The 13,846-nt window shown below is 45.7% G+C and overlaps 1 protein-coding gene across 1 annotated transcript; it reads left to right on the top strand.

The window, feature by feature from the left end:
- Positions 1 to 4,846: 4,846 nt before the first annotated feature.
- Positions 4,847 to 8,583, top strand: LOC133919657 (probable L-type lectin-domain containing receptor kinase S.5). Its single transcript, XM_062364113.1, has 2 exons — positions 4,847 to 6,326; positions 7,490 to 8,583. The coding sequence occupies exons 1-2, from the start codon at positions 4,970 to 4,972 to the stop codon at positions 8,350 to 8,352; spliced, it is 2,220 nt and encodes a 739-aa protein (XP_062220097.1). The 5' UTR covers positions 4,847 to 4,969; the 3' UTR covers positions 8,353 to 8,583.
- Positions 8,584 to 13,846: the final 5,263 nt, after the last annotated feature.

Here is a 13,846-nt window from a genome sequence, read left to right as displayed (position 1 = left end):
ATCTTTCGTAGCAATATGGAATAGGGATCCTAATAGGATAGTTGGTATGTGGATGGTGCATGAAGGCGCATGTGTTGTGCCACACGGTGGGAATGTGTCTTTTCCTGTGTGAGGTCCTAAGGACCGGTTCTTGAAGCATGTAACCCGGCTAAACAGCGCAACCACGAGGCCTATATGGTTACGACTTAGCCAATTAATTAGCCATGCCTTCAATTCTGTGAGCACCATTGGATGGTTGAGTGGCACAAGAGGGGCTTCTGAAGTGATGAAATCACTGTTAGCGGTGAAACCTCAGTGTGTGCTTGCAGGTCGGTGGGAGCTTCGTAAAGGGCTTGTAGTGATCTCTTGGCGCACACCTCGAAAGTGTGCAAGTGCTTAGCCGACACAGTAACATGGAGACTGTCATGTGGTAATACGGGTGATGAAATCATGACTCGTGGGTAAAGTGTGCAAACTCTACAGAGTATAAAACTGATCGATCAGCCGTGCTCACGGTCAAGAGAGGCTTGGACCTCTTGTTGATTAGTTGGGATCAGGGTTTTGGTATGAATGGTTAGGTTGCCAAGTAATGGGATTACATGGTGAATTTTGGTAGCCAGATATGGAATATCTCGTGAGTTTGGTTGTCGTGAGTTTGAGCCGGATATGGTAGCTGGATATGGAATATGTCTTGTTTAAGTTGTGTCTTCACACTTAGTAAATAGGATGCCTAATTCTTGAAATTATAGGTTAAGGTTGCTTAGTGCAGTAAAACAGTGCCTAATCTTTTCTTGAATTAAGCCACATGTCATGCTTTCCCACACTTACAGAGTATATTATGTACTCACACTGGTTATTTTCAATAATAAATGTTGCTTAGTTGGAGAAGACTACAAGAAGATCAAGGAAGTTGAAGGCTATAATGAAGACAGAGCATCATAGGTCGCGTTGCCCCCAGTCGATTGCATGTGGTGTGCCCTGAAGCTTTCATTGGAGTTCCCTCTTGTTCTTCCGCTACTGTTTAAAAACTCTGATATTTATTTTAATAAAATTATTCTGTTCGATATAGAACTATATGTCACTAATAATATCACTGTATGTATGATGAAACTGATCATATCATATATGTGGAATGCACCTGGTTGTTCTTTTGATAAACTAGGTATGACATCAACGGCCAGTTGGCTCGGTCAGGGCGTGGCCGGCCGCGAGTGCCCACATGGGGAGGTACTCGGCTCCTGTGATGAGCTACGCCGACGACGGGCCAAGGTCGAGGCAATGTGTGCTACGGCATGCGTGGGAAGAGGGGAATCTCAGCGTGAGCTCAGCTCGGGTATAGGAGGTGCGGCAAAGTAGATCAGCGATGTGGCTTGACGAGGTGGTGGCCAGACTAAGGAAAGAAGGCGGTCAGTGAGCTCGATTCGGTCGGGGAATCCTGGATTCGTGTGAGGACGGGTTGAAGGAGACACCAGCGACCTTCCCTCAAGCCGTTCGTGGCTTGGCCCCCGCGGATTTGTGCTCTGTGGCATGGGATTTGGTGGTGGCGTGCGTTGATTTGTGGCGGTGTAGTGCTCCACTTGTGCGCCGTGAGGGAGAAGAGAGGGGAGAGGGAGAGCAAGGAGATGGGGATGGAAGAGATCAGGTCAGCCTCATCCTCGCCGCACTCCCGCTAACCAGGAACCTCTCCTCTGCGCTCACCTTATCACGCCGATGCACTTGGCCACTCATGCTTACTGCGCGGGTGAACGCGCACCTCCAGCAGTTCGAGCCTGAGTCGTTGCCACTCCCCCTCCGACGCATGTTGTAGCATCGTCCCCGGTGTGCGCCTATGCTGAGGGTGAGAGGAGAGCGCATAGAGGGTGGCGACGAGAGGAGGAGGTGCCCATTGTGGCCTCCGCGCAGCCAGAGAGAGATGACATGGCAGTCAGGTGGCAAAAATCGGGTGACGTGGTAGTCATGGTGGCAAACGTGGTAGTCATGGTGTCAAAACCACTTGTAAAACCGGTCTCAATGGGTTATGTGATATGGTATTCGAAGTTTGGGGAGTAAAACAAACAATTTTAAAGTTCGGAGGTTATCTGGGCAACAAGCATTAGTTCAGGGGAGTAATTTTCTTAAAAGAAAGAAGGATAAAGAAATGTTGATGTGGCGTGCTGACTGGGCTCAGGTTGCTGATGAGGTTGCCACGCAGGATGCATATGCTTGCATGGCATGTTGATGCGGTAGGATGACTAGGATTATGAGTTGCTGACTCAGCACTAACGAAAGGGTATGCGTGATCTAATCATTTTCACACAATTTTAATCGAACAGCTGAGGCTTACCATGGCTTGCTCCGATGGACTAGGGTGGCGACGCGGCTTGGGTGCAGTGGCGCGGTCTCCGGAGAGAGGCGGAGATGCCATCGCGGTGACCGAGGAGCTCCGATGAGAGGTGGAAGAGCACCTTGGGACATCGGGGAACTCAATTTGGGGACACGTGGTCATCAAGAAGCAGTGCAGAGGCATGGCAACGGTGGCAGGCGGCTGGCTTCAGGGTGCTTCAGCAATCGTGCTCGAGTGGCTGGCGGTCGACGAGTTCGACCCAGGAAGCTTCCTCGTGAGCTCGCAGTGTCATGGAGGTCCTTGGTGATGCCGGTGCGGCTTTGGTGGTGAGGATCGGGTGCGACATAGCTCCTCATCGGCGATGAAGAAGATGAGCTCTCAGGCGGCGCTAGCGCACTGGAGAGTGGGGGAAAAGAAGGCGGAGATGATGCTCAAGGGGGAGTCTCAGGGAGGGGTATATAAAGGCCGGGGCGCGGATTGAGTTTAGGTGGGGATCGACGTCTGGCGAGATTTTTGCGATGATTCCAGGTCTTCCGTGCTTAACCCAACGCAAATTTGATGCCCTCTTTCCTTCTTCGGTGGCGGATTCCAAATGCGCAGTTGTTGGCTGATCTCCTACCTTTCCTTGGCACGAAATTGATGTGGGATGGCTGCCGGTGTCAGGCACAGAGGGAGGAGAAAGGGGCGGCAGGAGGTAGGCGATGGATTCGACACATGGACCTGAGCACGGCACAGAGAGTGGAAGGTGGACGAGCGTGGGTTGGCGCGATCATGGCCCACTCCCGAGTGGCGTGACTCGCGTGCGAGAGAGGAGAGCGGGCCAGCTCAGTTGGGCCGAAGCGCTCGAACACGGAGGAAGGAAAGGGAAAGGAGAGTGGGTTGGGCTGGCATGAGGGGAGGGCAGGCCAGCTCGGGTGGCTGGGCCAGAGGGAGCGGAGGGAAGGAGGGGGCCACTGGGGCTAAAAGAGAGAGGGAAAAAGGAAGAGAGAGAGAGGGCTGAGGGAGGTTTTCTTTTCTTTTTTTTTTGTTTTGTTTTCTATTTTTCAAAAGGCAGAAAAAAAGATTTTCTTGTTTTATTTCTTAAAGAATTTTTTCGGTTACAAAATGTGTGTCTTTACATTTCATGGCGCATGGATAATTTATAGTTTGTTAAATTTACAGAGTTATATTTGATTACTGCACCTAACCAATCAGATGTATCTTTTTAGTGGCAAATTATTAATTTATTCTGCTATTATAGGTTTAGTCGTAGGCAGAGTTTATTGAAAATCCGTTGCGAAAAAGTAATTTTTGCAAAGATGAGTATCCTCAAACATTTACGGACAAATTCTTATGCCCATACAAGTATAGTAGCCTTAAATCGATCCACTTTAGGTCCCATCTATAGTAGCATGTCGGCGCCTGGTGAGAGAAACCTTGCAGGAAAATGCTTGCTGTACTACTGTTTCTGCAATCCTCCTGCTTTAATGAACGGTATGAAAGCTTTAGAAAACTGGATAAGTATCCGTCATGATCTACGTCGGCTTTGCAGTCTTTTGCTGACGCTAGACTTGCCGCCCAAACCCACGAAAAGGAACCTCGTGTTCCTGGTGGGAGCAACCTTGCTAGAAGATGCTAGGCTTCGCAGGCTTCGCAGAAGGGTCCTGCCAATTCATAATCCAGGCTCTTTTCAGGTAATCGGCCACATCAGAAGCTCTCCTCCGTTTCAAAAGAATTCAGCTACCTTTGGTCAAGTCATCTAGAATCTCATCCATTTTCGTTCATGAGGGTGATAGAATGAACAGGAGTCTTATACATCATGTACATCTCCAGTGTATTTCCTGTTGTAGAAGCATCTATGCCGGAGTTCTCCAAGTGGCCATTGTGTTGCTTTTGCTCGCGGAGAAAACCCAGCTTTAGCGTTGAGGTCCGAGAAAGATTGGCGACCACCACTGCAGAAGGGTTCGACCGAGGATGGGAGAAGGAACAAGGCAGGAGAGCGATGAGAATTCAACCATGGACTGGGGGATTAGAATAAGGTACAATTTGCCCATCTCTTCCGCATGGAACAACAAATACATCGCTAAAGCCACAACTGCCTTGATGGATGAATTTTTTAATGTGAAGAGAACAAATTAGACCATTCGTCTGCCGGTGTTCGCTTTTTTCTTTTGCAAGCTTGTGTTGTCTGCACTCTTGCCTGGTTTTTGTCAAACTTTGAAACAATCGTTATGTTTACCTCTTCCAGTTCCTTCCACTTGTTCATCCGTTCCATTTCCCATTCACTGGATGGCAATACAGTGACAGTTTGGTTCTGACGTAGTCACTGTCTCGTTTGTTATTTTGGTAGTGACCCCGTAAGAGGTGAAAATACGAAACAGTCCGCGTCAGTTCCATGTGACATTTTGTTGGTGACCCAGTAAAATGTGAAAACTTTGTAGTCCATACTCCACTAGTCATTACATCACTGGTTAGGTGCATCACCAGGAAAGTAAGAAGGCCATAGAGTTTTGCAAACAGAGAAGCAAACGTGGGGAATAAGAAAAAACAAAAATACGTACAGTTCAAAGATGAGGAGGGAGTCCATTTAAAGTTGGGGTACAAACTGAACGCAATCATCTTTGCCCAGTCAAGTCGCCAGCTGCCTCCCTTGCTCCACCAATCGCCCACTCCTCTGCCCCTCCTCCCATGACGGGGCCTTCCCGTCGTGGCCACGGCGCCACAACCAGCCTCGCGCTCCTCCTGCTGCTGTGGACCGTCGCCGTCTGCTCCCTCCCCGCGGTGCGCGCACAGGCCACGACCTTCACGACCACCGTCGCCGGCAGGGAGTTCACCAACTTCGCCTTCCCCAAGTTCGACAATATCCTGCTGCAGCTCCCAACCAACCTGACGTTCTGGAGCAACGCCAGCGTCAGCCAGAACGCGCTGCAGATCACCCCGGACAGCAGCAATAACGCATCGAGCTTTCTCGTCAACCAGACCGGCCGCGTCTTCTTCGCCACCCCGTTCGTGCTCTGGACCGCAAACGCCTCCAACTCCACCGCCGACGGCCGGTACGTCGCCTCCTTCTCCACGGTGTTCAAGGTCAATCTCTACCGCGCGAACCCGGCCTTCAAGGGGGAAGGTTTGGCGTTCCTCGTCGCGTCCGGGAACGATGGCCCGCCCTCCGGCAGTGACGGCGGGTACCTCGGCCTCACCAACGCGTCCACCGACGGCCTCGCCACCAACGGCTTCGCGGCCGTGGAGCTGGACACGGTGAAGCAGTCCTACGACCCCGATGATAACCACGTCGGGCTCGACTTTAACGGCGTCCGCTCCACCATCGCCAAACCACTCGCCCCCTTCGGTATCCAGCTCGCGCCCAACGACACCAGCACCAGCGACGGCAGCCACATGGTCTGGGTCGACTACAACGGCACGTCGCGCCACGTGTGGGTGTACATGTCGTCCTCGGACGACCGCAAGCCGGCCACCGCCGTGCTCAATGCGTCGCTGGACCTCTCCGCGATCCTCCTCGGCAAGAAGGCCTACTTCGGCTTCTCGGCGTCCACCGGCGTGGAGTACCAGCTCAACTGCGTGCTCATGTGGAACATGACGGTAGAGAAGCTCCTCGACGGCACCACCGGCGATAAGGCGCTATCCGGCTGGAAGCTCGGGGTGACCATCGGCGTGCCGTGCGGCGTCGCCGCCCTGGCGCTCGGTCTGCTCGCTGGCCTGTACATCAGGAAGAAGAAGAAGAAGGTCGGGGATGACCCGAGCTCGGTGTTCAACAACGCCATTGACCTGAGGAGCATCCCGGGGGTGCCCAAGGAGTTCGACTACAAGGAGCTCAAGAAAGGGACCAACAACTTCGACGAGAGGATGAAGCTGGGGCAGGGCGGGTACGGCGTGGTGTACCGCGCCACCGTGCCCGGGGAGAACGCCCGGAGCATGGAGGTGGCGGTGAAGCAGTTCTCCGGGGCCAACACCAAGGGGCAGGAGGACTTCCTCGCGGAGCTCAGCATCATCAACCGCCTCCGGCACCGGAATCTTGTCAAGCTCGTTGGTAAGTAACGCTTCTTCCTCTGCTCACTAATTCCACCTTGTTCCTCCTAAACCTCTACCGGTTCTTAATTTTGCCTAATCTGTAACAAGTTTTAAAATTAAAAATAGGTCAACATGACCTTGGCCGGCATGGTAAACTGCTGGTGGTTTTTAGTTTCTGCAGTTTTACATGTACAAGAGGTTTTTGAGGGTTTAGTTACATTTTTTTCATAACACCACCACCACTACAGTCGACAACAACAGTAACAAAGTCTTTGTCCCAAACAATTGAGGTAAGCTAGAGATTAAACTCTCAAGATCTAACTAAATAGAGGATGAGAAAACAACAACAATAATAAAGATGTTAGTAATGGACCTTTTATTGCTAACAACACCAATTTACAATATTTCATCAAGCACTTTACTGCAAGAGACCTCTTACTGCAAACGGCAATCGAAATCACGAAAGCACCCGTAATAGAGTCGCAAATTGCAGCGCTATATTCCCATCCTTGTTACATGCTCAACAGCGATTTCCTTGGATGGTTGCGTGAAAACGAAATCCTTCCAGGCGACTATCGGAAATATCAAACGGTGCCGTCTGTAATATACAACAATGTCAGATTTTTCGTACGCACCGATGGGAGGATAACGATGCCAGCCAGGTGGCGACTATTTCAACTCTCACGATTCTCTGAAGAAGTATAGATTTTCAAGCTAATTGCACCAATTAGGCGTCGAGAATAAAGAATACTCGCGTTCTCGGGAAAAAAAAAGAGAATAAAGAATACTGTGGAATCGTACCAGTAGGCACCCGATTGCAAAAGTAAAACTAGGACTACTTCGTAGTGAAGGTTTTGCTTGTATATTCTATGTTAGCTTTGAGATCATGATTGGAACGTTAGCATTGTACATAATATCTCTTGCGACAGCATTTTATACTGGAAACTTTGACCCGGCTATTCCTTGCTTAATTACTGATTTAAGGAGAAAATTATTTGGTAGTTGTAGAACGGTACTCTCTGGGTAAGCGCTCATCTCTGACTTGAACAGCTGAACGACCACTGAACCACAATCGCTGTGCAAAAACTAATCTGCTCCAGTTCATTGTTTCTTCACTTTTCAAAATGATCAATCAGCTGGTGAAAGGACAAAGAAAAAATAATTTGAATGACGCATTTGCAGGCTGGTGCCATCAGAACGGCGTGCTGCTGCTGGTGTACGACTACATGCCTAACGGCAGCCTGGACAGGCACCTCTTCGGCGGCAAGGACGCGCCCACCCTCGATTGGAAGCAGCGCTACAACGTCGTCACCGGCGTGGCGTCCGCCCTGAACTACCTCCACCATGAGTTCGACCAGACGGTGATCCACCGCGACATCAAGCCGTCCAACATCATGCTGGACTCCGCGTTCAACGCCCGGCTCGGCGACTTCGGCCTCGCGCGCGCCCTCGAGTCCGACAAGACCTCATACACCGACAAGATCGGCGTACCGGGCACACTGGGGTACATCGCGCCCGAGTGCTTCCACACCGGCCGGGCCACGCGGGAGTCGGACGTCTTCGGCTTCGGCGCCGTGATTTTAGAGATCGTCTGCGGCCGCCGCATCTCGTGCAGCAATCCGGCTGGGTGTAGCCAGCTGCTGGAGTGGGTGTGGAGGCTACACGGCGCCGGCCGCGTCCTGGAGACCGTGGACACGAGGCTGGCCGGCGAGTACGACGAGGAGGACGCAGAGCGGCTGCTGCTGCTCGGGCTGGCGTGCAGCCACCCGAACCCCGGGGAGCGGCCGAGGGCGCAGGCCATCATGCAGAACCTGACGCGGTCCGTGCCGCCCCTCGCCGTGCCCATGTCCAAGCCCGTGTTCATGTGGCCCGTGCCGCGCGCTGACGGGGAGGAGTACGGCGAGACGCCGACGTCCCACAGCGGGGTCACCAGCACGGCGGTGACCTCATCGTCGTACTACGCGTCGTCGGGGTGGACCCAGAATTACCAGGTGAGCAGGGAGGATCACGAGTACGCGGCGGAGAAGGACGTGCCCACGGTTTGAGTGAGGCGGGCGCGGGACGAGCATGCAGGCGCCGGCTGACTGAACAGAGGCAGGACGAGCCAATGGCTCACGTGGGCGGGATCGAGTGGAGGCCAGCTCGGGTACGGCGGATTTGTTGGGCCAAAATAACATATTGTTATCTATTTATCAAAATAGATAAAATATTATTATATTTGTAAATTTAGTATTTGTATTTAACATCTCGTTTATCGAAAACGTGTTTTTGGTACCTATGCACCGTATTCGATAACTCATATGCTGTATTCGGCATACTATATGTCAAATACGGTGTATAGTGCTGTATTCGGCCGCCGCTGTGGGTCGCGCTAGCTCGTTAAGAAAGTTAGAAGTTGCGCGTTTAAGTTTTTTATTTAATTCTCGATTTTATTTGGAAATATAAAAATAATCAAAAAAAATTCTAAATGTTTTTCTAAGCAAACTAGAGCTCACTAGCAATTTATTTTAATTAGTTTGATCTGAGCCATTATTTAATTAAAATTCTTCAAATAAGTCTATTTTTATAAATTCTAGCAATTTTAATACCTCAAATAAATTCCCTAGAAATCTAGAAAATTCACTATTATTCTTTTCATGTGATGTAATAATCTATAAAAATATTTCCAATCTTAGATTATTTGGTGAAAAAATGAGTTTCTTGGTAATGCTTCATTTATATGTTTTTTTATCATTTCATGTGATATTTTCTTTTTAATTTAATTTGAATAAAAAAAAACTAATGGCAAGTATTGATGCATAGAATCCAGAAAATCATAAATTCATTAATATTTTTCTCATGTGATGCATGGCAGATTGGCAACTACTACTAAAATGGTAAAGCTAGACACTTAAGAAGCATAGAACAAGAAATTATGAATATATATTTACATTCATCTTTTCAAAGGATTTAGTGATACGATAAGTTTTAATATTTATCAATTAAGTATGACAAATAATATATTTAAAATTTAAACAACTAGATAAGGTACATGCAGATGGGGAAATTATCTCTCAATGCACGAAGAAAGAACCAAAGATGAAATAAAGCACAGAGAACAATAAGAAGGGACTTAATATTAATCAGAGAGATTGCCCAATGTTTCCAGCTTGGTGCTGGCAACAGCTTAAATGAAGCATGTTTGAATTAATCTGAGAACTAAGATTTTATGCATGTTTGAATTTTTATTCAAATTGAATTAAAAAGATAATATCATATGAAATAATAAAAACGTATATAAATAGAGTATTACAAAGGCTTACTATTAATCTGAGCAACCAAGGTTTTGTGCATATTTGTATTTTTTATTCAAATGAAATTAAAAAGAGAACAACACATAAAATGATTAAAAAACATAAATTGAGCATTACAAAGGAACTCACTTTTTCACCAAATAACTTGTTGAAAATATTTTTATAAATTAGTACATCACACGAGAAAAATATTAGTGAATTTTTTAGATTTTTGGGAATTTATTTGAGGTATTAAAAATTGCTAGAATTTATAAAAGTAGGATTATTTAGAGAATTTTAATTAAACTCACTAGCGACCCGTTTTAATTAAATATTAGCTTAGTTTTAGTTTGCTATGAAAATGTTTAGAATTTTTTTAACTATTTTTTACTCTCAAATAAAATCGAGAGTTAAATAAAAAAACTTAAACGTGTACGTACAACAGCTTTTAGCTTTCTTCGTGAGCGAGCATGGCGCACAACGAGCGGCTATATTTAGCACTTGAGGTACACAGTGTCGTATTCGGTGTACAGTACAAAAACATATTTTTGGTGAACAGAGTACCAAATACACATATTAAATTTGTAAATACGGTAATATATTATTCATTTTAGTAAATACGGTTGTGTATGTTGATTAATTTTGGATTTTTACCGATTTGTTGCAGTGAGTTGAGCAGAGTAGAAGTAGTAGGAGTAGGCGCCCGTTTTACCTGGCAACTACTCGTTGGTTACTTTCCCCCCTGCTGTCGAGTTCTGAAGTCATCACCGCTGTATATAAATCGCCCCTATCTCTGTGTTTGTTTAGAATTTTCGTTGGGTGGCCTATTTTGTGCAGTGCTGTCGTTCAGTATCAGCGGTATGTTTATCTCGGTCGTGTTGGAGATTACAGAGCATATCATTTTCCCGCTCTACTTTGATTTCTGCCGCAGGAAAATGTCAAACCACTTGTGCCCTTGTGCATGTAAATACGCCCACTATCTTAGCTCTCAAAGTGGCTTATTTATACTTTGTACTTTTGTATGTACAAACTCGACGCTCAAATTCTGATAGTTTGTTTAGTCTCGCCTTAGTTTTACTATACACGATCTGGAAGTGATTAGTTGCTCAATGATGGCAGGCGGACAGAGCTCACTTTTCACCTTGTTCGGTCTAGAAGCAGGGGCAGACGCAGAACCAAACATAGATGGGGCTCAAGTGCATAAGGAATTGCTTCTTCTACCTCTGCTCTCCCCTCATCATATATGGCAAAAAAATTTGTGGCCCCCAATCCGCTTCGGTGACTTGAGTTTCTCCTGATATTCCCAAGAAAAAAAAATCCCGTGATCACCTGAAACTGGAAAAGGCACCTTTTAACGCCTGAATCCTTGATTGCCAAATTGCACTTTTTTTCTAGTACAACTACACTCTTATGCATTTCATCATCTGGAAATATGCAGATGGATGGCTCAAGAATTTGAAGGCCCCATTTAAAAAAAATACACGCACTACCTTTTTTTAGACAAAAGGAAAATCCCGTTTTTATTGAAAGCGAAGACAGAGTCTTACAGAACTGGGATTACTAGTTAACCAAAAGCACAAAAGGTACTAACTCGAAAGACCACATCTGCCCTATTACATAAGAGGAAAAAGAGACCACAAGCTGACTTATTACATAAACATCAAATTAGATATGTTGTTCAAAGAAGGATGGAATTTTTTCACCCAAAGCAGCACCCTTGCTATGATTTGTTTCACCTTCATCTTATCATTCATCTTCAGAAGGAGCTTCCACTTCTGTAACTAAGAAATGTCAGTATAAACGACATCAATAAGCTGATTAGGGAAAACATGCTGGATAGCCATCTTATTCTAGTGCTCTAAAGAGCCCAAGCTAAACCTGCTAACAAAAAAAGACCTAACTTGTAATGAACACCAAAGATACCATCAATCCAATCCTGCAGCAAGACTATTAGTAGAAGTTAGCTAGCCCTCCCAACCAAAGACTTACACAAAGATACACCACATAAAGCGAGCCAACACATGTTTGAAGAACATATGGTCAGTTGTTTCAATACAACCACATAGAACACAATACCCGCTCCCTCGCTAGTGTCTCTTTTTCAATTGATGACTAGACTGTACTTTGTTCTAAAACAACTGCCAAAGAAAGATCCTGATTTTCAAAGTACTCTACACTTCCAGAGCTTTTTAGCTAAGCTATGAGGCATGCCCCCAAAAGCGAGGAAGTTATATAAGGATCTGGTAGTGAAATACTTAGAGGGAGATAGAGCCCACTCCACATCATCCATCTCACCCATGAGATGAACATCTCTAAGTAACTCTTGTAAAGACTCTCATTCATGCTTCTCCAACTCCCCAAAAGTCCTTCTGAAATCAATACCCCATCCATCCTTTAGCACAATCTGCAACCTTAGCATTAGGAATACACCATATATCATGGGGAATTGAATCCTCCGGGGAGTACTCTTCAGCCACACATCATTCCAAAACAGAGTCAGACTCTCATTGCCTATATGATGAATAGCACCCCATTTGAACAGATGCTTGACTTTATGTAAACCTTGTCAAAGTTGAGAACCCCTAGCAGCTGAGGAGTTAAAAAAGTCACCCTCAGGCATATATTTATCCCTAATCAGCTGACACCAATTCTCATTCCATTTGGTGCTCAAACAAACATTGATAATTTTTGTATTGACAATACCAAGACCTCCTTGGCCTTTAGGATGACAAACAATAGACTATTTCACCATATGATATTTAAATTTTCGAGAGACCCTTCTCCAAAAAAAAATAGCCTTTTATGGAGCCCATTTGCTTATGAATGCCAGCAAGAAGGACGTAGAAACCCATAATATAAGTTGGCAAAACTCAATGAGAAGTTGGTAAGAATGAGTCTTCCCCCTAAAGACAAATGCTTACCCTTCCAAGGGTTCTCTTCCTTAATTTCTACACAACACCTCCAAAAACCCCTAGGTCTAACTTATGATCATCCACTGGGATAACTAAATATTTCATTGGCAAGGTACCCAATTTGCAATTAAGCATATTAGCAATTTTGTGTTGCATCTCATCCTCCAATCCAAACACATAAACTTCACTCTTATGGTACTTAATCTTTAACCCAGATAGCCATTCAAAACAGTACAAAATGAATTTGAGATCAAGAATGGATCTGTCATCACCTTTTGTCACGATCACAGTGTCATCTGCATATTGGATATGAGTCATACCCCTGGCAACAAATGGCTCAACACTCCCTTAATGAGCCCCTTGCTCTTAGCTTTGTCCAGTAACCCAGCTAAGAAATCAGCCACTATGTTTAAAAGTAGAGAGAGTGGATATCCTTGCCTTAAACCCTGGTATGTTTTGAAACAAGCACTCCTCTGATCATTGATATTAATACAGATTGTCCCCCTTGAATAGTCTGCATAGTCCATTTAATCCAATCTTGAGGAAAACCCTTTTTCTCAAGGATATCTTGCACAAAACTCCAACGAACTTTGTTATAGGCTTTCTCAAAATCTAGCTTCAAAATAACCCCGTTTCTTTTGAATCTCTTAAGCTCATGAATAGTCTTATGAAAGATCACCACTCCTTCAAGGATGTTTCTGTCTTGTATGAAAGATGTTTGACTCTTACTAATGGATTGTTGAACCACCAAGTTAATCCGATTTGTCAAAAGCTTTGAGAAGATCTTGAAATCGACATTAAGTAGACAAATTGGCCTAAAGTGCTTAATATTGTTTGCGTCCTTAATAGGCACCAAGGTAATAACTCCATAGTTCAACCTTTGCAGGTCCAGATTGTGATTATGAAAATCCATCACCATCTTCATGATGTCTAATTTAATGAGACCCTAAAAACTCTTTAAAAAGGGTAACACTAAATCCATTTGGACCTGGAGCAGATTCAATCCTCATTTTCGAGAGAGCAATCTCCGCTTCTTTCTCAGAAAAGGTTTGATCAGAGAAACCTTGTCCTCGTTAGATAGCTGACCAAGATCCCCCTAAAAGCCAGCTTGCAGCCTAACCCCTTATTAGGCACAAAACCAGACAATGCCTTGTAAAAACCCAGTAATATGTTTTACCAAAGCTTTTCTGTCAGAAATACTTCCATTCTCATATTCCAGAGAAACAATGGTGCATTTCCTTCTTCTTCCATTAGCCACGACATGAAAGAAATCAATATTTACATCACCCTTGATAAGCCAAGTTTCATCACCCCTTTACTGCCATTACATCTCCCCCATAGTATAGATTCTCTGT

This window comes from Phragmites australis, chromosome 5, assembly GCF_958298935.1.
Source record: "Phragmites australis chromosome 5, lpPhrAust1.1, whole genome shotgun sequence".
NCBI classification, from domain to species: Eukaryota; Viridiplantae; Streptophyta; class Magnoliopsida; order Poales; family Poaceae; genus Phragmites; species Phragmites australis.
The sequence above is the reverse complement of the archived record's forward strand: the minus strand, read 5'-3'. Positions and strand labels throughout refer to the sequence as shown.